Source organism: Buteo buteo, chromosome 8 (genome assembly GCF_964188355.1).
Source record: "Buteo buteo chromosome 8, bButBut1.hap1.1, whole genome shotgun sequence".
Classification (NCBI taxonomy): domain Eukaryota; kingdom Metazoa; phylum Chordata; class Aves; order Accipitriformes; family Accipitridae; genus Buteo; species Buteo buteo.
Window position 1 is genome coordinate 38,915,722 of NC_134178.1, and position 24,501 is coordinate 38,940,222.

The 24,501-nt window shown below is 36.1% G+C and overlaps 1 protein-coding gene across 32 annotated transcripts in view; it reads left to right on the top strand.

The window, feature by feature from the left end:
* ABI3BP (ABI family member 3 binding protein) overlaps positions 1-24,501 on the top strand; it is a 169,335-nt gene that overhangs the window by 82,253 nt on the left and 62,581 nt on the right. For 22 of the 32 annotated variants that reach the window (XM_075034192.1, XM_075034201.1, XM_075034204.1 and 19 more), the window contains 14 exons: positions 516-590; positions 3,748-3,822; positions 5,680-5,745; positions 6,247-6,321; positions 11,407-11,472; positions 11,897-11,959; positions 13,039-13,104; positions 13,487-13,552; positions 15,011-15,085; positions 16,155-16,229; positions 18,135-18,209; positions 18,771-18,845; positions 20,123-20,188; positions 21,448-21,528. In XM_075034192.1, the coding sequence (XP_074890293.1) occupies positions 516-590; positions 3,748-3,822; positions 5,680-5,745; positions 6,247-6,321; positions 11,407-11,472; positions 11,897-11,959; positions 13,039-13,104; positions 13,487-13,552; positions 15,011-15,085; positions 16,155-16,229; positions 18,135-18,209; positions 18,771-18,845; positions 20,123-20,188; positions 21,448-21,528 (999 nt within the window). The remainder of the gene's footprint in view (positions 1-515; positions 591-3,747; positions 3,823-5,679; positions 5,746-6,246; positions 6,322-11,406; positions 11,473-11,896; positions 11,960-13,038; positions 13,105-13,486; positions 13,553-15,010; positions 15,086-16,154; positions 16,230-18,134; positions 18,210-18,770; positions 18,846-20,122; positions 20,189-21,447; positions 21,529-24,501) is intronic. The other 10 variants (XM_075034199.1, XM_075034209.1, XM_075034210.1 and 7 more) reach the window with 10 other exon arrangements.

Genomic DNA, 24,501 nt, shown 5'->3' on the forward strand with positions numbered 1-24,501 from the left:
CTTAAAGGACTTTTCTTGTTTTCACAGTGGAGAAATTGGATGATTTTAATTATAACAAAACATATAAATTTGTCTGGGCTAAGAATATTTCTTTCTCTTTCCCTGTCTAGTGATGTTGTCTGGATCACTTTTTACGTTCTTTCATTTTTACCAGTTTGTTTAATTGGATTTGTTTCAGTATCATCATCTCATAATTTTGCTTTCTCTCTACCTCCCTTTGCCCAGTGTTCTTGAGCTTTTTCAGTCTTACATTCCTACTAACTTCATGGGATTTTTTTTCCATTCTACTTGTGACATTCCATTTCATTTTTTGCATCATATTTATGTGTTTTTACACATGTTTGCATATTAACCTCTTTCTTTTTTAAATTTCACTTGTTTTGAAGAATATATTTTTATGCTTCTCCAGTTCCTTAGTATTTGGACACTAAACCATCGAGTCCATGGTTGCAGATGATGCCGTGGTGTGATGGTTCATGTATCTTTTAAGTAATAAACCACAATTTTTTTTCCAGCCTCACATGACTTTCTTGATATTACTTCCACTCCCCAAACATCTACATCTGCAAAAATGTCAGAGCAAGAGACTGGTAAATGGCATTTGTTTTATTTCCAATGCTTGATATTTCTTGATATTTTAGTAGTACTATTCCAATGTTTGTTATTTGTCCTGTTTTTTTAATGTTGCCTTCAGTGATCTTTCATTTGTTCATTAAGGCTTCATGTTATTTGTAATAATTGCCAGTGTCCACCAGTTCTAGCCTCAAGTAAGTCATCCTGATATGGCTGGGCTATTTCAGGGTGGTATCGTATTACTGAAGGGTTGTGGAGGGGAGAGTGGGGCAGAGTTTAGCAGGTGAGAGGAAATGGTCAAGCTTTGATGAATTTTGGGTTGTCAGTATAACAATTATCCTATGGGGATGAAAGGTTTTGTCCTTTAGGTAGTAGGCACTTTTTAAAGAGATTTGTTGGTTGAACAGTTGTTTCCTGTTATAAGTTTTTAAAGTAGTCTCTAATACTCAAGAGACTGCTGCAATATAGTATTCTTTTATTAAAAATTATTTTTACAGTTATTTCTGCTAATAATTTATTGTTTCTGCCTGTGTATTTATGGAGAACATAGGTATTTAGGCCGAATATGTGCATTTGCATTTGAGCATGAGATTTTTTTTACCAGAATGTGGTCATAAAAAAAAAAAGGTAGAGCGTTGCTGTTAGGTTCTCATCTGTGTTTCTGTTCATGCTAGGCCAATTTAAGCAAGTGATATTTTATTACATCATTATATCAAACATCATTCTCTTTCTGGGGCCAATGTTAAAATCAGTTGTCTTGATTCTGCAGTATACTATGCTGAGACAACAAAACAAGCATATATAAAGCTGGCTTCCAAGTGAAAAATTAGTTGAAGCTACTTCTTCATATCCTCTTGATATGTTTACAAGTGGTACTCAGTATTGTAAGGGCAATAAGCGTTAGTCTTTTGGAATGCACTTAACATAAGTGCTGTACAATGCTTGTGTGTCAAAGATTCATGTCTTACAACCTGATTGAAATATCTTTATTTATAGAGTGGCACACAGATTACATGGAAACATAGGACTGTGGATGCTTCACATCTACTGAATGTACAAACACTGTATGAAGAGTCTCAGGAAGGATTTGGTCCTTAATTTTAAGTGCACAGGTTCAAAAGTGCTGGGTGGTATGAACTGTAAAATACTTCAAGAATAGTAAGGCTGTGTTTCTCTGGTCAGGATGTTTAAAGAAGAATATAAATCTCAAAGAATGTAAAATTCATTCAGGCCTGCATTTTCCACTCATTTGCACTTTTGTACTCTTACTTTGTTGGTGTAGCATAGTAGGTAGCTGAACAGGTGGCTGAATTGCTCTGAAATCAGTTTGGTTCGTTATCCACTGTGTGCAGGAATGAGTAGCTGCCCAAGGTACAAAGCAGTGGTGTATCAGACCTTGAAGTCTTCAGTGTAAAACAGCTGGGTTTTTTTTGTTTTTTTTTTTTTTTGGTCCTTTCAAGTTACACATTCCAGCTCAGTGCTGATGATTTTTCATTTTAATAATTCTAAAATTTCTTAAATGGAGAGCTGCTTGTATTTGTTGCTGTATTGGTTAAGTGCAACTTAGTAAACATAGCTACAGAAAAAATTAATTTGTTAGCAATGTATTTGTGAGAGGCAATGCATTCTAAAACCCTAACACACAAAAATGACATGCTTCTCTATCACAGTAGCTGTTCAAGCACCTTTCAAACCTGTTATATCTCACAACAGTGGAATTGGGTAAATGATCATTAAAATTTTTTGTCATTCGGGGATTAGCTTATTACAACATACATACACTATTCATGTTTTCCCTAGTGTTATTTGTTAAACTTTGGTCAGTATTCTTTCAGTTTCTCATTACAGATCAATTTAGAAAAGTCTTAGCTTTTATCTATTACAGAATTCACACTACACAAACATGATGCAGCTGTGTTAATGCCCCATGGGTGGTACTGACAGTTATTCTGCCTCTGCGTGAATGCGGTGTTTTTGTTTCCTTTTAAAGTTGAGAACTCTATTTTATCCAAGGTCATTTCAGTCAAATCAAACTATCATCATTAGATGGAAAGCCCTTAGCAGCTAGTCAAGTGTGACTTTACTGCTCTCTGCAGCATGTTCTCTCAGGACTACCACAGCATTCTCTCTTGATGTAAAGACTCAGGCTCCTTAGATTTCTTATTACGTGTCCTTTGACTTTAATCAGTCATGAGTGTTCTTTACATCAGGAGCACCTTACTCTTCAGGTTTTCACATCACTGCCCACAGAAATAGACCATGTTTGTTCATGTTGGCTGCATAACTTTTCTAATGGAAATGGTGGTCTTAGTGATCTGATAGAATCTGATTTTTTTGCATTTGTGTTTTCATTAAAATACTGTAATAAAAACATAAAGGTGTTTTTAAGCCATTTTCCACTGAAGGGTGGTCTTTCTCAATAATCCTGTTTATATCAAAGTAACTTTGTCGCAGTTGTGGGGAAAATCTGATCCCTGGGCAAAATATTGATTTGTTGGCTATGTTTAGGAAAGTGTTTTGATACCACCTGTGTGAAGACTGGCTGCCTGAGGATCTCAAAACTTTTTCTGTTTTGTTAGCTTCCCAGACACTGGCTTTGATCAACATCTCTTTCTTACCTGATAACCAGATGTATAGCAATAGCTAAATAGCACTTACTTGCATTATAGTTTCCACTTTCTAATCACTGCCCTAGACTGTAGTTAAGACCAGAAGTCATTATTTTTAAACAAAATGTGTCTCTTGGGTTTCTTTCTTGTGCAATATTTTCATGTCAACTATTTCTTTTTATTGGCAAGTAGAAAGCATTCTGCTCTGACTGAATAACTGAGGAACATACTCGTATGTTACTGTAAGCAGTTTTATGTAGGTTTAGTTCTTATTTGAAATTTTCTTTACCTAAGCTCTTTGAAAGGATACAAATTCTGTGTCTTGGAAATGTAATAGATATGAGAATACCACTCTGATCAAACTCATGTTGTATCCATACCATAGGAGACATCAGCTTGGTTGTTCTTCTGTCAGTCATCCTATAGCTGACTTTCAGGCCATTTACTGTCTTGATTTCTATTTGTATCGTTTCCTTTTACAGAACAGCTTCTGCCAGCTAAGTACTGTGGTATTTTAGCGGCTTTGATGCCACTGCAACTTTTAAAACTCAGATTCTCTTTTCAGCTTCTGATGAAACACTGCCTATTTCTTCAAGATCCACAACGTTTGCTATTCCAGAAATGCCATCAACAAAATCTGGTAATGACATTTCTTGAAAATGTAATTTTATTAACGTTAGGAAGTCTCACAAGAAATGTCCTTATACTTTTGGTTGTATTGTTAATTTACATTTCTTTACCTTGGGGTTAATGTTATTACAGGAAGAAGGTGGTATGTTGCTGCGTTTGGGATAGCAACGTTGAAATAGTAAGCTTTTAGGATTATCATGACACAGAATAGTAGAGTATTACAGTTACCTTATTTTTTTTATAATTTCATATTACACACAGATTATAATTTTTCTGGAAGTTTGAAGGACGGAGATGACTCAGATTATCATTATTTATTTGTACTTTAGTTGAATATGAATTTACTTCTACTATAATCACTGATTTACATCGATATTGAGCCCTGCCCAGATTCAGCTGTCCTGATTTTGCAAAAGTGCTATATCAACAGATTCCCTGAAATCAGTATAACTACCAGCAGCCACCAGCGGACGGTTATTTTAAATAAATAAATAAATATCAGTATTTTTGTCACTCATAATACTCTATTTGTGCAGTATAATTTCCCTAAAATCTTTTACTTCAAAATTATGGTTACACAAATATTTATTGTCATAAAGGGTGGTTTGACAGGTTCAAGCTGAACATGATACTTGTTTGGTTTGAGTTTTTTACAGTAACTGTTCAAGTACCTTTGCAAACTGTTACATTTGACTCAAGTAAAGTAGAACTGGGTTAATTATTATGATGTTTTCTTAATGTCTAATATGATAATTTCTCATACAAGCACCAATATATTTTCTTTTACTGACTTCTGGTTGTGAAAACTTACTCTTCAACCTCTTTTATTTCAGGTTTTAGGCTAAATTCTAAAGCTTCTCAACAGTTCATGTTACAGAATGCATATATAGTGTGGCTAGGCTAATATTAATGATTCCGACAATTTTCGTGTCTCTCTGTGAATGCAATGGTTCCTTTTTTAATAAGCTGAAAATTTTATACAACTTCGTGCTGTTTTAAGTTGTTTGCACTGTTAATGTTCATTTGATGGAATTTTTTTTCAGCATCTAGCATACTGGATGCCCCTTCCAACCTCAGTTATGCTGTGTTACACTGATTCTGTGATACTACTTTAGGTTGATACCGCATGCTTTTGTTACGCAGTGAACCATTCCCACATGACTTAAAAATGCAGGCTAGCTGGATTTAATGTGTATCCCACATTGCATCAGGTGTGTTTATAAACTAAATGATAAAGTATCTAACTTTGATGTTTAGTAGTGAGCTTTTGTGTGCAGGCTAAACAATGCTTCTTGTAACTTGAGCTATTAATTTAGTCTGTGCCTTTGCCTAAAGAGGTCATCTACGGGCTTTTTTCCATGCTGGATGTATATATTTTCCAACTTGTGTGCTTAAAGTGACGTTTTTAGGTTGAATTAAGCCCTGATTCATAACTTTATGCTTAATTTCTAATGTGAAGGCATGCTGTATCAAAATAACATTAGGAATTTGCAGCTCCTTATTTAAAAGACTTGTCTGGAACATGCAAACTGAAGTGTAGGGGAGAAGGGGTTTGCTGTGAGCTGTTGCTGTTAGATAGAATTTTAAAATCAGACGTAGACAGCTGGCCTTGTAGTAAATGCCTCAAAATTAAATGTTATGTATCAAAAAAACCCAACCAAAACAAACCCAAACGCAAATCCAACAAAAAACAAACCCACAAGACAAAGAACGGAGTAGGCTACAGAAAATATCAATTACAAGTGTGTATACAAGAAATCTAAAATAAATTTTGACCTTCAGACCTCCTAATAAAGGGCCAAAGATCTCCTTATCTAAAGACTGATCTCCCTCATTGTTTCAAGACTGTTTTCATATTTGATCTTAGCTACCCAGGGACCAGGCCTGAAATTCACATGTCATCCCTCCATGGAAACCAGAGGGAGCGTGACGGGTAAATAGTATACAATTTCATTAGCTTTTCCCTCCCTTGCCTTCACTTCCATTGGCTGTGGACAGTGCTAAGATTCATTCAAACACATTGCTTTGAAAACTACTTGATGCTAGGCTTCCCCCCCCAACTTGGCCATTTTTGTATAATCAAAGCTGAAAAATAATTAACCACACTGACTAAATAAAAGTCTACAAAAAGATCTCTGCTAGCATATGTTGCCTTTAATTTTCTTCTGGTAGTTGCAATTTTCTTTCAAAGAATAGTTCATTAAACAAAGGCAAGTGAGAAGAATTCTACCTAGCATGAGATACCAGAATTAACCCTGATTTATTTCACACTAGGTTCAGTGTTTATGTAACACCTCATTTCACAGCTGATCCTTAAAGCTGCTGCCATCTTGCTTGATCTCACATCAGTGTCATCTTGAACTGCCCAACAGCTGCTGTCCAAATACTGTGGCTCTGAAGCCACTTCTCATTTTAACTCCAGATTTTCTTTCAGCTTTTGATGAAAAGCAGCACATTTCTTCAAGATCTGAAACATCTGGCATCCAAGAAATGCCATCAGCTGTACCTGGTAATACTTGAAAATGTGATTTTGAATAGAAATTCTCACAGAGATTTCATCATACTTCTGGTATATTGTTAGTTAAGTTTAACATGAATCAGAATAACTACAGAACTGTCATAATTCATTTGCTCTCTTAAATACCAGACTAACTTAGGAAATTTTGCATGATGCTCTAAAACAGTAAATACTCTCTAATTTTGGTCTACATTCCTAATATATTTACAAGTTTGTATTGCTGTGCTTGATGATAATAGGCTTTGGTATATCTTATTACACATAGTAGCATTCTCTTTTTAAGTTGCAATACTGCAAATGGGTAAGAGTGAAAGCTTACATAAGTTTTATTTTAATCTCTGAAAGAAAGTATTCTAATGGTTGAAAGTGTTGAGTAAGTTCCATAGAAATAACAGGATCAATAACAATGAATATGTAGGCTTCAAAATAGTGGAGAATGGACGCTTAAGTCCTTTCATTTGAATATATTTAAAGTAGTTATCTAAGTTAGACATTTGCTGCCAGTAAGAGAGACAGCATAGGTCCAAGGCTTAGAGGAATAAAAGCATGCTTGTAACATATATTGCTGTAATGCTTGAGTACAACTTTTTAAATTAAACTGCACAACATTGTAATTAACAAATTGATCTTGAGCTGGTGCTTTTGTGGTAGATGCGATGCTTTCAAACACCCTTGAAACCCATTATACCAGTCTCCAGTAACATTAAACTGGTTGGATGATGGTATTTTCTTGATATTTAAATTACTTACGCTTATTAATACTTATTAATCTAAAGTATATAGTTTTCCTGTTCTTCCTTGCTAACATTTATTCTTTGGGACTGTTATACTTCCTGTGTTCAGAATATAAACTAAAACTTACCGATGCCTTACAAAATGATACTGAAAAACTGCAGTTTTATCAGTGCTCAAGGTTCTGCTTGTTTTACTGTCCCTGCATGAAGTATTTCATTTACTTTCAGTAATTACAATTCCATCCAAAGCCTATTTCAAGTTGTTGCCAGAACTCCCTTGCAGTAAAAAGTGGACTAAATGGGTATTTGACAGGAAACTTTCAGTAGTTGTCCAGCTGCCTGTAATTGCAGGTTAGTGGGAAAGCCTGCAAATTGCAACTAAACATTCTTAAAATCAAGAAACAGAGATGACTTAAGTTTTATACATTTATTCTTCAGAGGTATTAATCAGTATTTATTATTAATGCATCTTCCATAGTGAGCAATAACTTATGATCAAGTGCCTTAACAGAAAATTTCTGTAGTGGTTTTCTGTATATTGATAGAATAGCACACCCAAGTTCAATTCTTTATTCTGCATGCTTTGCCTATAAAGAAAGTTATACTGCACTCTTTTCAAACCAGAGGGGTCAATTTCCCAACACTTAAAATGTTTGGGAGAATGGAGAAAATCATGTCTGATCTAGTCTGGAATTCAACATAAACATAGCCATACAAAGTCCCAGATTTGAAGGGGAGTTAAAAATGTGATTAAATATGATAATAATGTTTAATTAACATATTCTAGGCATAGGCTTGGTATGAGATGGGAACCATTAGCATGTACAGTTGTTTGTATTTAAAGGGCTTCCTTGAAATAATCTAAGGAATTCTGGTTTTTAGTTTTGCATGTATATGTTGGGGAGAGGAGGAAGGGGGAAAGAAGAGAGTGAACAGAAGGATCTTTCAACTAAAGGAAGGTCAGGAAGTCCAGCCACACAATGAGGACTGCAGTGAAATACTTGCTTACATGTTACTTCCCCTGGAGTGGGTCTCTTAGTGATCTTAATGATCTCTTTTAAAAACCTATTGCTTAGTTGGTCACTTGTTTATTAGCTGTTTTTTAGCAAATGTGTACTTGCCAAGGTTCTTCAAGCCTGTTTGAATTCTTCCTCATTTCTTGAAGACTGATTAATGACTTCACATTTATTGTGCTCTACGGAGCTACACAACCCAGAAAACTAATGTGGTTATTCAGGTAATGAACAATACTTTCAACCTAGACTTACTTCTTTCCCTTAAAACCACAGTGTTATCACTTGTGCAGACTGCCTATTTCAAGATGACTTTCATATCTGATTTAGCTACATAGGGACTGGTCCTCAAGCCTACCTCTCATTCTTTCTGGAAACTAGACAAACAGTGATGGGTAAGCAAAGTGGGATTCCATTTTAGTTTTCATCACATTGCCACTTGCTTCCTTTTCTTCTGCTGTGAACACGTTTGCTTCCGAGTCTGAACGGCAAGCCTGTTAAAGAACTGTTTTGTGTTAATCACTTCTTTATCAGCACCTAGAAAGCATTTTTGGTACAAAGTGCTAAAGAGCTGGTCTTGTATACTAACTTGTAACAATTTCATTTTTCTGTTGGTGTAATTTAAACTCCAAAAAGTGCAAAAGAGAGTGATTCTTGGGAGTTCTGTCTAGCATCAGATATTGGAGCCTGTTGCCACCGTATTGGGTTGTCTATCTTTCTCTTTACTCATGTAGTACTGAGAGGACTTTTAAGCATTCAGTATCGTGCTTGTGTTTGCAGTTACATCATCTTGAACAACACAGCTCGTGCTGGGTAGCATGTTGTGCTATCCCAGCAACAGTGAGATTCCTCTGCATTTTAAATCCAGATTTTCTTTTCAGCTCTTAATGAAACACAGATAGTTTCACATTTCATGTCTAAAGCATCTGGAGTCCCAGAAATACTATCAATCCAATCTGGTAAGGACATTTTGCAAACTGAGTGTTCTTGACAGTGAGGAATTAGAAGACTTCCAAATATGCTTTTGGTGAAACGTTGGTTTAATTTTCTTTACTTTGGGGATGACAACAACTGCAAGATAAAAATTTTTCATGGGGTAGTACTTGCATTTGACATGTATTGTGATGTTTACAATGCTGGATTATGATTTTTTTTTCTTAGTTCACTTTTGCAATACTAATTGGTACTATTACCCATAATTGCCATTGACCAATTATATATTACTTAATGTAATAGAATTTTACAGTATAATGTCCTGGGCACTTCTGTGCCTGTGAAATGCTGCGAGGCTCATAATCAAACTTTAACCTCTCCATTATATGCAGAGTATCCTGATACAGATAACTACTGTATTACTTGACGTTATACTGCTTTTTATTTTGTATTTACTTTGCTATTACTATAGTGAAGTTTTGTGTTATTGGTATTTAAAGACATCTTCCTGGTCAGTTACAGTGTTGGGGGAGGGCGTGATGTGTCTAGGAAATTTGCTTTGTAGATTTATTTTCTGTTGACTGTTCATGTCCACTTGTGTTCTTCAGGTTGTAAATACTGCAGTTGCGTAGAATATTCAAGTATATTTCACATGAAGGAAGACTCTTAAGCTATGCTGTAGTGAGAAAATTCTTATTAGGGAGATGAAAGTGGGCATTGCAAACACAAGTTCTTTTTTTTTTTTTTTTTAAATAGCTCAAGACTTGGTAGTCCAGATACGTCTAGGAAAAAAAAAGAAATATATGTTTATTTGGGGACATAAAAGGTTTGTCAGCCATCTGCATGTATCCTAGAGAATCAAGCCAGTTTCTTTAATTTTTTTTTTTTCCTCTATAGGACAAATTTAATGCTGAACACAGGAACTCTCCTTTTCTTCCTTTGGTATATTCTGAACTTTGTCTTGTACTGCAGATCTCTATAGATAGTTGCAAGTGTTCTATAGTATTCCCCTGTACACTAACAAGTAGGTATTCTGTTTTATATTTGCCATCTTAACTGCCGTGTTTAACAGTTCTTCAACTCAGTGCTAGTAAAGATGCAAACATTGGCTAGGTAATTCAGAAAACATTTTTGTGGAGCTCTTGTTATTCCCATTTTTTAGCAAACAAAGTGAAGATGGAGAGGATAGTAAATAGCCCAGAGCCACAGAGAAGCATGTAGTCAAATGGATCATTGAAAGGGAGAAATTTCTGAAACTCTTTCAGTCCATCTCCCTGTCAATCAAGTCTATAAACTTTTATTGCATTTTTGAAGGATTTTGGTTGCTTAGACTGGAGGAGTCTAATGGAGTTCTTTCAGAACAAGAATTCCACATTTGAAATTTTCTCTTTGTTGGTCCATCAAATTTGTGCTCTTGCACTTTTCCAGTAACGTGTTCTTGCAAGTGTGATGGCAGTTTTAAAATTTTGATTCCATTTTCTGAGGTATCCACTCTTTGACCTATCTTCTGCTTGTGTTAAGAATTTGCTTTATGCTTTTATAAGAAACTCTCTTTTTTTCTAATATTATATTCTTACACAAGTAAAGGGATTTTTATCATGATCTTTGCATTTCATTTGTCATTTGCATATCTGTTCACTAATTTCTGGAAAATAAATGTGACTCTCTTAGCTCATGCTTGTCTCTCAGTGTGGATATGAGATCCTGTCTGTTTGAAGTACTTCATACCTTTTCAGGATGAAGACCTGCTCCTGTAAATTAAGGAGATGCTGTTCCATTATAGATTCTTACAGATTTTGGTTATGAAACCACAAGTTGTTCTTTTTCTCGTAGTTGGCTCAACTCTTGATGGAAATCCTTACCAAGTTCACCTGCATGCATTTTTTCTGCAGAGAAGCTATTGTTTCCTTTTTTTCCCAGGCATATATTACTTTAGCACCAAAGTTCAGATTTTTAAGGGTAGTGAAGAATATAGTAGTCAGAGCTAGTTAATTGTTTATCAGATTAAATATAAGGTGGTCATTTCCAAAACTTGACAGTATCTTTGATGCGGGCTGAAGTTCTGGCTACATATCCGTTGACTAGTTCTCAATTTATAGTTTGAAAATACTTGTTTGATGCTAGAAAATGGATTTTGGGATCTGTCATTTATTGCAGTTAAAAGGCAGCTCTGGAACGTCATGACTGCCATTATTGTCTACTCGGAGCAATGTTTAGCCAGTGGTTGGGTTTTTCGGTAATACAGAGTGACAAAAAAATTGATGTATGATTGATTTGGTGGGAAAAGTATACCTGAGAAACCACAATCTAAATACTGATTTATTTGGATGTGATGCTTTCATACGTATAGAGAGACTGCCGTAACATCTCAAGATAGTTTCCATCTCTGATCTTAGCTCTCCCGAGACCAGTCCTGGAGCCCACATCTTTTCCTTCTCTGGAAACCACGAGGAGAGTGATGGGTAAACAGTGATTCTGTCATTATTTCTATCATTTTGTCAATACTTAAATATGAAAAGTATTATTTTTAAAATTCAGTCAAAACCTTTTGATTTTTTTTTTCCTGTTAGTGGCAATGCCAGATGTGTCAGTGAGATGGTCAGTCATTTATGTAAATGATAACAAGGAGATACTTAATTGTTAAGCTTCTCAATCCTTCTTCATAATTTTCTGCTCTATACGCCTTGTTCACGAAAAGGTATTCTACATTAACTCAGCTGGGCCACCCTGATTTAAAAATGGAATAACACTGTAGTGAATGCAAATATTTATGTAAAAAAGCTGAATGTAATATGGGCTTCATTCATTTAAACTCTATACTGACACTGCTTTGAAAAACACTGTTCATCTGTAATATGTGAAGGCAGTTTTCTGGTTTAATCTTAGTTACTCAGAGACCAAAGCTGAAATCTACTTCTCCTTACTTTGCAAGCCAAGGAACAGTGGAGGGTAAATATGATATTTTCATTTTTCCTTTTCCTGTACCATCACTTGACATAATTTTCATCTGCTTTGAGCAATACCTAGGTTTGTTAATGCACTTTGGCTTGCAAAAACACTTGCCATACTAATGACATGATTTTGATGTTTGAACTTATGCTTTTTTCCATCACTTAAAAAAAATCACTTTTTGCAGGGACAGCTGCAAAAATTAATTTGTCACGCAATGCCTGTGTGTATTTGGATACAGTTTTTATTTTGAAAATTCTTTCTAGAATGAAATACTCCAGTATGGCAGAAATATAATTTTACTTCCTCTTACTCTTGCTATTGATGTGGTATAGCTGTCCCATAGATTCCTTACAGGACATCAATTATTTTTTTCCTCTTCTGTTTCACTAACTTGAGCACTGAAGTTTAAGCTTCATCAATAGACATGTTACTTATCAGCTTAGAGACTAACCTAAAGAAAGAATGGGGATTTTCAGATGTCATGGGGAATGGTGAGGCCTTACATAGTCTGTTCTTTGTAAAAATAATAATAATAATAATAATAATAGTGACAACAAATGTGAGAAAATACATTTTTGCAAAAATTATTGAACTTCTAAGGAGAGCTGGGATTTATGACTGAATATTGATAAGATAATGTGCAATTTATTCCTTCATGCTGGAAACAGGAAGTATTTACTATTTGTAGTTCCTTGCATTTGACAGCTACCCACCACCTGTCATCTCAAATTCTGAATCCAAAGATGGGTGTCTTTGCTCCCATGCTAGGTCTGCAACAACTGTTCCTTGGGCATCTTTCTAGGAAATGTAAGGAGTGCTTTGGTGAAGTAGTCATATAGCCATTTTTCTACTGATGGAGAGCCATTTAGCTACTGAGTTTCTAAGAGTATTCTGTTAGTTTCAACCACGGCAAGGTGGTTGACTGCTGATTTGGTCACTGAGTCACAAGATATTGCCAGGAGAAGGCATGTGTTGCCCTAAATACGGACATTTGGGGTGCTGTGAACCAGTGCTGCTTGTACTGCCATGGCAAGACTGTGTGGATATCTCAAGATCATTTCCATGTCTGACCGTAGCAGCCCAGAGACCGGACCTGGAGTCCACCTTGTCTGCTTCACCGGAGACCACAAGGACTGTGATGGGTAAATAGCCAGTGATTCCCTTCCTACTTTGATTACTTTGGCAATGCTTTTCCCTGCAGCGATGAGCCTGTTCAAGTGTTTTGGTGTCCTGAAAAGTGGGTCCGTGATGCGGTTGGTCCCTTATAGCTCCTTGTTAGAAATTGCTCCATTTGTAAGCTTTCTGCTGCCTTTTTTGGGGTTCCACTTCTAGGTTTCCTCTGTTACCTTGGGCTACCTATGCCAGTTGAAAGATAGCATCATGCTACTGTGGGGAGTGATGCTGTGACGTGGAAGCCTGCCTCGAGCAGGGCCATGTCTCCTTGTCCATAGCTCTGTCTTGATACCGCCCATGTGACAGCAGCCTGCCTGAGGACCTGAAGGTGGTTTTTGTGTTTGATCTTAGCTACTCGAAGACCAAGGCTGAAATCCACCACTTCTTCCTCCCTGGCAACCGAGCAAACCGTGATGGGTAACTAGCAAAACATCTTCTTTTTTCATTTTCTCCTCGCTGTCTCCCTCCCCATCATACCTCCCACCACAAACCCCCTGGCATCCTTGTCATCTTCCATGGAGAGTATGAAGACTTGTTGGTGCAGCTTGGCTTGCTGAAGCACTCACCGCGCTTGTTCTGCGATTCTGTTGTTTGATCCCGCGCTTTTTCCATTGCTGACGAGCATTTTCTGCAGGGACCGAGTGACAGCTTGTGTAGAGAACGTATTATTGCACCTTGCCTTCAGCTGCCATTCCCCTGCTTCCCTGTGTTTTGGTAGCGGGTCTTTCTTTCTCTGGCACACTCAAATGCGACAGCGTTCTTAAGAGGGAAATTCCGTCTGGGCTGGCGCAAGAGGACAGCACTGCGGTTCAGCTGCCCACCAGGGTTTCCTGGTCCAAGGTTGCAGCTATTGGTTGCTTCACAGCTGACTTTCAAGGTAGCCGGTTGTCATCTGCCCACACCTTTACGTTGCCATTACCTGGGATTGGGAACGCTCTGCTCTACTACTGCTTTTGAGGTCACATTAGGGTTTTAAGAACGACGCCTCTTTTTGGCTTCTGGTGAATCACGGCATGTTTCTTCAAGTTTCAAAACACTGGTAGCCTTTAGCGCCAGGCCGCGCTGCTGACCTAATTTGCTAATGATAGTTCTTGCAGATCTGGCAACAATGCAAGGTGGAAATTGTCCCAGGAGGTGTTATTGTGCTTTTAGCCAAACTGTTATTTCTCTTGAGCCTATGTTGGGGTGAAGCATAAGTGTAAAGGTGAAACCGCGCTATGTGAAAAGCCCTCTTTACTCAAGCCATTGGATATGGCACTGGGTGACAATAGGTTCCCAAATGTGCTGGCCTTGTTTCTTGCTTGTTTCTTGGTGTCACAGTCTGAGTGATGGAAACTGATTCTGAAGTGTGTTTTTGTGTAACTGGAGAAGTCTTCTGGTTTTGTCATCTGAGTATCACATGCTTCAGGGTCTTTTCCAGTGATGCTGCAATTCTTGCATACATTAATCCTTGTACCATCCCTCTACCTTTTGTTTTTCAAGAAGATGCCTTCTGTGTATCAGAAATTGTACATCTCTCCTCTGTCACCTCTATTTTTAAATAGTTTTTTCAAACTGAGTTTTTGTATGTCACATCTTGTTCTGCAAGGCATAAGCAAGTCTTTGTCTTTCACTTTTCTTCAGTTAATTTTTGTCTTTTTTCATATTTTTCTGTCTGAAGTATTTCAATATTTCTTCATATTTCTTGCAACAGCCTCTTCATCATTTGCATCACCAGTGCATCTTCACACATTCTGATTAGGAAATTAATTCCATGTGCATTTGAGATTTTTTTCCTGTCTGAAGTTGCTAGTTCCTTAGTAATGGGTTGAAACCTGTTCAGTCTATAGGTTCAGGTGATGCTGAAAAGAATTTCTGTTTTGTTTTGTTTTCCAGCTTCACTGGACTCTCATCATATTACTTTCCCATCCCAAACATCTGTATTTGCAGAAGTATCAAATATAGAGACTGGTAAATTGTATTTATGATACTTTCATAGCTTATGATATTTTTTTTTTTGCATCAACAATGTTACAGTTACAGGCTGTTTACTCTGATTGCTTGGTGTTGTCTGAAATATAATTTTTTCAGCAGTGTTTGGTAGGCTCTATAACTGCATGATGATATTCTGTGGCATAGGTTCAAATAAAAAAACCACAGGAATCAATATTGTTTTCGGTGGTTTTAATTTGTCAAATATAAGGACCACCAGCTAGGTGGAGTCATTATCAGTTATGAAGATCTATTCTTGACTGGGAGATTTTACCCTGGGTGATTTTTTGTTAGTCATACCATACACTTTTTTTTTTTTTTTTTTCTTCAGTTTTCTCCGTTACTGAGCATTTTTTTCAAGTTATATTTTTTGTTGGAACTTTTCTTACTGGGATCATAGCTATCCAAGTTTAAATTTGCATTCATAGCAAAACTATGAATGTGCGAGAGATGAGTAGGAAAGTTATCCTGAACCTGACAGTCAATATTCATCCTTATTGTTTTGAATTTTCTGCCTCACCTTCTGGCTCTTCAGTATGTCACAAAAGCTGTGTTAATTTATGTTATGACAATTTAATTTAAATGACAAATTACATGATATGTAGTATATTAAAACCTATAACTTAAAATACTGGCACCTGTTAAACTGAAACAAGCAAAGTGTTAGCATAGAAATAACTGTAGAAATTCATATTAGCATATATTTTAAGCATGTAGGTCTCTTTCTACAGATGCAGGTGAAGTCAAAAGCATGTATTTTTTGATATTACATGTACAAGGATCAACTGACTCCTGTTGATAAGTCTGCTTTTAGGGGGACTGCAGTTTCTGTCAGGGTGTGTCTGTTAGGTGTGTGTGACTTTTTCAGAACTTTGAGGTTTTGTTCATTCCTTTGCAAGCTGGAAGTCTTGTGAAACTGTATTATAGGGGTGTTGGCATCTTGCAAAGAAATGTAAAGCAATCTTACTTTTTCTGACACCACCACCCCCACCCCCATTTCTGCACCAATATGAATCTATCTCTCAGGGTTATTTACGTTTTTCTGCAGCTACAAGTTCAGCTGATGTGGAAAAATCTATGACTCCACTTTCCAGAACACCTCACGTGCTAACAACAACTATGGGTAATAGTAATGCATTAGCTCTTCAGTTAAACCACTTTTGTTGTTTTGATAGCAATTTTGGAAATCCTATTCATCCCAGATACTTTGATCATCTGCCGTACTTGTCTTCTGCTTAAGTCATGATCATCAGTGTAGACAAAGTACCCTTTTTCATATGAGCCAAGACAACTTATGCTTACTGCTGAGAAACTCACCTGATAGTGTTTCTGATCTTATGTTTGTCTCTCAAAAAGCTACTAGGGCTATTTTGAGATATATTTAAATGAAGTAAGCTTGGTTTAATAATAATAATAATAATAGTGCCTAAAGCTTAATAAGAATCTTAAAATTACTTGTTTTTTTTCTTTCAAGCTTAGTTGTTATACTCTCAGATAGATGGTTACACACATTTATATACTCTATATTGTTTATGCCAGCATAGTAAGCTTCTTCCTTACTATTTCTTACTGTTCTGTGATTTTTTTTTTTACTTTGTCTTATATGTGTATACATATATATATATACAGATTATATGACATTAAAATTCACTAACAAAATCTTGAGAGAAAACGAAGCACGGAAGATAATTAAGGCAGTCTTTTACAGAAAAACATTTGCAATGTTTTTTAGTTTTGTAGGGGTTTTTTTTCTGCCTTTTTCGGAGTGTTTTATGCTTATAACCATGGTGTTAGTAGTTTTTATCATTATATTTTCTGGGTTACTTTAAACCACACGGACCATGCTATCTAAAGTAATAGTAGCTTTGGTTGGCTGATACTTTAGTTTCAGTTGTCGTTTTAACCACTAGCTTCAGCTCCTACTCCAAACCATTGTCAAGATAAGGCATGCTTATTGTGGGTGGACTCCTGCATTGCAAATTATGTATGTTGTAACCTATAATGTTTTTTGTTTGTTCTTATGAAACAAAAAGAGCTATGTGTAGAATTAATAATCATAGATACTGTGACCTGGGTTTTTTTATAGCTTTAAGTGGTATTCAACCTGTTCTTTCAAGCCCTGTGACACCTACTAAGCCTGAAATAGCAGGTGCTGGACCAGGTACAATAGTCTCTACCTAATTCTTAATTCAGTAGCTCAAACCATGCTCAAAAACTCACTGAAATGAGTATGCTGGTAATCTTCACTTTCAGTGCACATTTGGATTAGACCCTAACACCTGTATTTTGAATTTAGATTGCTGTTAATGGTTGAAATTAGTGCTTTCTCACTCTTAATATGCATACGGCAACTCATCGTTACATGATCCTCCTTCAGTATTTTGAAAAATATGCCACATAGATAATTGAGAAAACAGTATTTATTTTCCAGTTGTGCTGATGAAAATACTGTGATATATGCTGTAGACTTCATTCTACTGCTGTAGCCTTGTTAAAAATACTAAGGAGGGTGTATCCCTAATGGCATGAAATTGGTTAACAGTCACAGACACTTGATGCTTTTGGACTGAAACTACAGTTAGATCAGTTGCCACCTTTCTACTCCAAATTTTGTATGGTTTTAATGTCTGACTAATTGATTGTTCAACATGTCTTCTTCATTAAATTCCTACATTTTACACCATACCATCTTCCTTTAGTAATGGACCAAAACTCGAAATGTTCCAGTGGTCAACTTAAAATCTTACTCGGCAGTGGTTGAGATCCAGACCGGTTGCAATGAAGGCAGGAGAAAATGAACATCCAGAATTTCTGCACATCACAAATGCACTGATTTATAGTCACTGAAGCTCTGTGCAGTTCAAAAGACTGCATTTCTTTCTGATGCATACTAAACTGATAAGTGTTGTCCAAGCATTAGTAAAATATTTGTTGTTCTTTTAAAAAGAAATTTGGTTTTGCTTGTGAAGGAGGAGTTTCTTCCATTAGCCCTTTGCTCTCTTATGACTGTCACCATTTCTTCCAACAGCAACAAGTGAATCCATTCTGGAATCTTTCACACCTAAAACTTCTCGTCCTTTTCAATGGCCAAGGGTAACATTAGGTAATGTTGTTGTTTTCACCCAGCGTGAAAAACTCTATGTTTGTTTTGAGCACTGCATCCCATATGAATACATTTCTTCCAGTATATCATTTCACATGCATAATCGTTATTCTTTTTCCTGGTTATAGAGTCTTGTTCTTCCATTGTCATTAGACTGATTCTTCTTGATACATCTCTGTACAACAACATAATTCAGGATAGTTTTACTGTCCTCAGAGAAGTAAAACTTGCCTCTTGCATGAAAAACTCCATCATCCTTTTATTAGAGTGTTCTATCTCTCTCACGCTCATGCACACGCATGTGTTCTCTTTGTCTCTGATATGTAGAGCTTTCATAGTGGAAATTGTAATTGTTCTGGAGACATAGAATCTATTTCTGATCTAGGCACAACATTTCAATATCATCTCCATTCGACACTTTAAACTCTGATTTCATTAGATGGCTTTGACATTCCATACTAAGTTGTCTTTTTCTCAATATAAACTTGTGGCATGTGCTGTTTGATGTGAGGAAACCCTTGTTAAACAATTTTTGATTGCAAACTGAGCTCTTTCTTTCAGCTCCAAAAGAAATACCACTTACTCCTTCTAAACTGAAACCATCTGCTACCCCAGGAGTACAGCATGTGAAACCTGGTAATTGTGCACACCGTTTTTATAAGTCAGTATGCAGAGACTTATGTTCACTAAAAATACCTAAGCAAAACTTCCTAAAAAGGGCAGGAGCTATGCAATACATGAGCATCTTGACTAACGCATCATTCTAAAATTGGTTATTTGATGTTGCCTAACAAAAGGAATGAGAGTTAAGGTCATCGGTTTTATGCATTTGGGTCGTGATAAAAATATGAACGAGGTCTCTAGTTTTGTAACCTCTTTAAAGGACTGGAAGGGAAAAAAACTTCTTCTGGGTGGCACAGGGTTTTTTATATCACTTCTATAAACAATATATATGATTATTACTTCCATAATCTCTTTTGTGAGTCCCCATCTCCCCTTTCACGCAGACATACTATGGCAAAGTTGGCATCTTTGCTAGTCACAATAGTTTGTTGATTGAAAGTAAAGTACTACTCGTGATCAGTAAGTCCTCCTGCAGAAAACTCAATGGAAAGGATTGCCATTTTAGTGGAAATAGGAGAGCTTTCTCAAAGCCCAAGGGAAAATTTTCATATACACGTGAGATTCATTCTTTGACCATGGGAACATTATCACTGTGTCGTGTTTTTTTTCCTTTTCTGCTTTTTGATCAAAAAAATAGATCTCTGTACTCATTTTCTCCTGATCTGGGATTAAGGGAGATGAATTTGCCTCCTTTAGCGATTCAGGTACTGGACCGATAAATATTATGGTGTGCGTTACTAGAGCCCTGAAATGTTTCTGTTCTCATATCTTATGAACAGGCGGGTCAGTAAAAAGCAGGAGTTGCCTTTGATGTCTTATACGTGTCTTACAGTCGACTGCAGGCTCTGATTTAAGATTTTCAGCAAGATTTTGGCATTTAGAAGTTTCCTCTTTGGTATAGATTCTCTGGTATTTGTTATGGACTGCAGTCTTTTTCTTCACTGAAAGCCCACATCTGTCCTTTCTCACTATTCTCTCATAACATAAAAGAAACATATTTGTTGATTGAATCAAACAATGGATTAGAAATGTCATGAGAACATAAATATGGGGAAGGAGCCTTAAAAGTGGACTCGCACATATAGCCAGGAGCATACAGTGTGTAGTTTCATAGGAAACAAAAGGAGTGTAGGGTGTTATGCATAAGAGTAGGACTTAGCTGCATGCTTATCTAGTCTATTTAAAAACAAACCAACCAACCCCCTGAACTGCTGGAATGATAATGCTTTTGGCCTACTGCTCATACATCTACTGATCTGTTCGATTACCCTTCAATTTTTCTTTTCTAGCCCCTAAACCACCACTTCTGGAGCCTAAAACTTCTCAGACTGTTGAACAACCAAAAGCAACACTAGGTAATACGTGTTTCTGCAGCTGTTGGTCACTATTCTTTGCAGTCCAAGCCACAGTTTGTACTCTGTTACTTTATCTCATAGCTTTTACTATATTTAATACATTTCTCTGAGAGCGGAAAAAAGTTAGAAAATAGCATTCAGAAATACGTTTTTCTAAACTTAGGAGAAAAAGAAACTTGAGGGTTTTTTCATACAGTTTTACTAGTTCTATAGTACAGTAAAATTTTGGGCATCGGAATTGTCTTGATTTTGTTGGGAGTTTTTCTACACCAACACACTTTACCCTCAGAAAATCATCAGAAACCTATTGGAAATAATATTGAAAGGCCAAGTGCAAGGTTAGTATTGTGGACATTAATCCTAGAACTCTAAGTGAAGGATTCCTGGGGCACTAGGTGGACATGTTAATTCTACTGTTCTTTTATGAATCCTGAATGTCATTTTGGCTTGAAAAACACTTCTCAGTCACTCCATATATCTTACTCTACTCTGTTGTTTCTATAAATGTCATATGGTTTTCCACTCTGTCTATTGCTATGTAACTTTTTCTTGGAAAGCAGTTTCACAGCACTGCTTTATAAAAATGAACAAAATTACTGACTATACTACCTGGAACTCACCTTAAGCTTCATCTGATGTCAGACTAACAGTCTTATTTAGCTAATTACAGTTTCAGCCCATGCATGTTCAGGGGAAAAAATGTTTCTAGGACTGATTGTTCTTAATTTTTACCCTTTAGATGACACTACTTATGCTTTAATAACAGAATTCAGTGACTACAGTTATGAAGCAATTCCCTTTTTTAGTAATGATTCCATGTTTTTCCAGCTCCCTACCAGTAATTTCTTTACAGTGTTGAAAATCAAGGACATTTTTGTGTATTTTGTCTACATATGTCTTTTGCTGGCTTAAAATCAACCTGGAATTCAAAAGGATAAACAGCATTATTATTTTACCTCTTAGGTATATTGCAAAAATGAATTTGCTAACTTAACAAGAGGAACATTTTGATGTGATTGTAAGCTACAATTACATATTTTGAATTTACTTACTGACCCTTACAGTGAAGAACAAGCAGGTATTTTGCTGGGGTAGTGAAGTGTTAGGAAGATTTTTGAGAAGCCACCTTAGCAAATCTGATTTTGCCATTTGCTTTTGTTCCCAGTAGCCATTCGTTGCTTCATTTCAGGCTTGAAGAATGTGATTTTTATGTGATACAATGGAAAAGATAATATTATAATCCAGTATATTTCTTTCAGCTCCTAAAGAAGCAAAACTCACACCTTCTGCATCTAAACCTAGACCATCTGCCAGACCCAAAAAGCCACGAACTAAACCTGGTAACTAATTTCCATAGCAAACATTTGTTATAATGTCTCACTTAAGTAGTATACTTTAGTTTAAACTTATTCTGTGTGAAGCTCAGCATTTAGTCATCAGAAAGATAGGCACTGAGGAGAGCTGTGCTCTTTGAGGAATATTATTTTTGTATTGAACCAAAAAAATTTTAAGCAAAGCAAGAAAACTTTCAACTTTTATATCCCAAATCACTAACTCTCATGGCCTGACATTGAAACAAATTGTTTTCCTGCTTTTCATTTAAAAATAACAAGTTTTTCAAATTAGTTCAGCACAGGGTCCAGAAAATGCAAATTCTTCTGCTTTGCTGATGGTTATAGCATCTTACCTAGAACCATGGGAATTGTATTGATTCAGTGATTGTTAATACATATGTAGACTTACCTGAATTTGTGGAAATAAGAGTGAAATTCTGCTTTGGAATTTAGTAAAGGCATATTTTATGATGGCAAATGAAATTCCACCTTCAAACCAGGGTTTAATTTGGTCTATGATGTATGTCAGAGAATAAAAGGCACCTGGAATTTTCTGGAGCTGAAGAATAAGTGAATACAGTTACAAAAATATTACTAGTGTTACGTGGTTTATAATGTAGTTAGAAAGCTTAAAATTGCATAATTGTATGTTGTAAGAATATATTACTTAATCCTGGAAGAAGTCAGGCAATATTATTAAATTATTTCCAGATTCTCTTTGAATTATTTTTTTGCTCATAAAAAGAATTACTCTCTTCAGACCAAATAATTCCATGTGAAGCTTGTTAACTAAATGGTATTTATGACTTGGAACTGTCTCAAAATAGTGTGCATAATTAGTTTTTCATGGTGATTACAGCTCCTACAACATTTTTAGTGTAGGAAATCCAGTATTGTATTACTGGAATAATTACATTTGTCTCTGCTGTAGGTGCCTATACCTGAATATAGATCTGAATTCTGCATGGTTTTTTTGAACTGACAGAGAAAACAACCAACTCATTTGGAAACTGTTGCATAAAATTGTTTTACACCCTTGGACTCCCAGTATCAACACTGTATGTTGATGTCTCCACAATGAATGGCTATATAACAAGTTTCTGTATAACTACAAAGAAGGTGGCATGATTCTGTATTTGTACGCATGCCTCTTGTTTGTCCTTTCCCTGCTAGTGGTTTCACTGATCAATTGGATGGAATCCTAAGAAACAGTTTTTAGTCATAATTAAGCTTGTAATGATCTTCCTATGAGTAGGTATTTGTGAATTTGGCATTTGTTCTGATGGGACAAATGATGGCATTCTTGTTCAGAAATTATTGTTTGAGGCGTAAAATATGCAGTGCATGGGGATAACCTGGGTTTTGGGTAGGTGGCAAAATGGTCAAAGAGCAGGATATCCTCTCTACTCCAGCGTAACTTGGGAGTTGAGCTTCAATTAGAAACTTGTGTCATGACAGCAGTTGTCACCTTTCCTTAACAGTGAACCAAAATATTGAAGAATATGTCCAAATTTATACTTGATCACTGACTTACTAATGATCCACTTTGGGTCAAAGAGAATTCCTGAAAGTTAATTTTGGCTCTCATTCTTTATAAGACTTTTGTACTCTTTCTGGTAAAGTATTTGTCTTTTTGCAATGGAGCAAAAAACTTCATTTAAAAAAAAAAAAGAAAGGCATAAGCAACCTTCAGTTTTTCCAACCAACCAACTGTACATTCAGGTGAAAGTTTGCAGCTTCATTCTTCTTGATATTTGGGCAATTGAAGCTGTTGCATGAAAAAACAGTTCTTGTTGCCAATGTGATCGTGGCCAACCATTGTGCTCACTTGTATTATTGTTAGCATTAATCTGTCTAAATGTACTAAGCTCTCCATTTTTCAGGAAATGAAATTATAATTAATTTTCTACCATGCATCCAACTGCACTGTAACATTTTCTTTCCAGAAAAGTGCAAGAATAGCTCTTTATAATGAACCCCTGTAGATGCATTATAAATTTGTACTCACTTGTGCCTCTAGTACAAAATGCTAGTTCTTCATATGCGTCCATGCATTTCCATTTATGTGATATGGGACTTTTGCAAGAGAACTGCAGAACTGTTTAAAAAACAAATAAGCAGAATTTATCTTTTGTAGAGGAGGATCTCAACTGCCTAGTATTTGTAAATTTCCATAGTCTCAATAAAGTACTGAAGATAAGATAGAGTAATGTTAGATAGATCAGTGCATACATGTAGTTGTTCCTTTTACAGTCTTCTCTCCCTTACCAGGACTATGAGGGTCCTGGAAGGACTTCTAAACATGCTTTTTCTGAAGTATAGTCATACCAGAGAACCATGCCTTCTCAGTCTTTGAAAACTCTGCTTGATAACTTGGTGCATGTCTTACTATTTTCTGTCCTTCAGAGTCTCAGGTACCTGGCTGCTCAGTGCTTACAACCCAATAATCTGATAAGTTGTTCAATGATATCAAGAGTAAAGAGTAACTTTTATGTCAGAGTCTTCTTATATTGTCTGGGAGTTTTATTTAGATGCTCTGCTTTCAGAAAGGTCAGAGGAAATGAAAGACATTATTCTCTCATCATCATTCTGAGAAATCCAGCTCCCAGTTCAACCTTTTCTTTTTGTCTAGAAAAGTCTACATGAAATGTGAATTATATATCTATTAATGAACTTTTTTAAAATAGGCTGAGAAGAAATCATTACCAGAGACTTTCAAAATCTCTTTAGGATGGGAAGGAGAATGGCACTGTTGAATTTTGTTTGAAAAACAAAGACATGAAAAAGAAAAACAGATCCAAGTGATTTAAGATTAATCAGAAAAACATGGTGCAATGAATATATGGCCCTAGGTTAGTTTTGGAAGAATGGGCAAAGTACCCAACTTGTAGGTTAGTATGCTTGTTACTGGATTTCCCTGCTTAGATGTAGAGCACAGTGTAGTGCTAAGGCACGATACATTATGCAGTACTTAGTGCT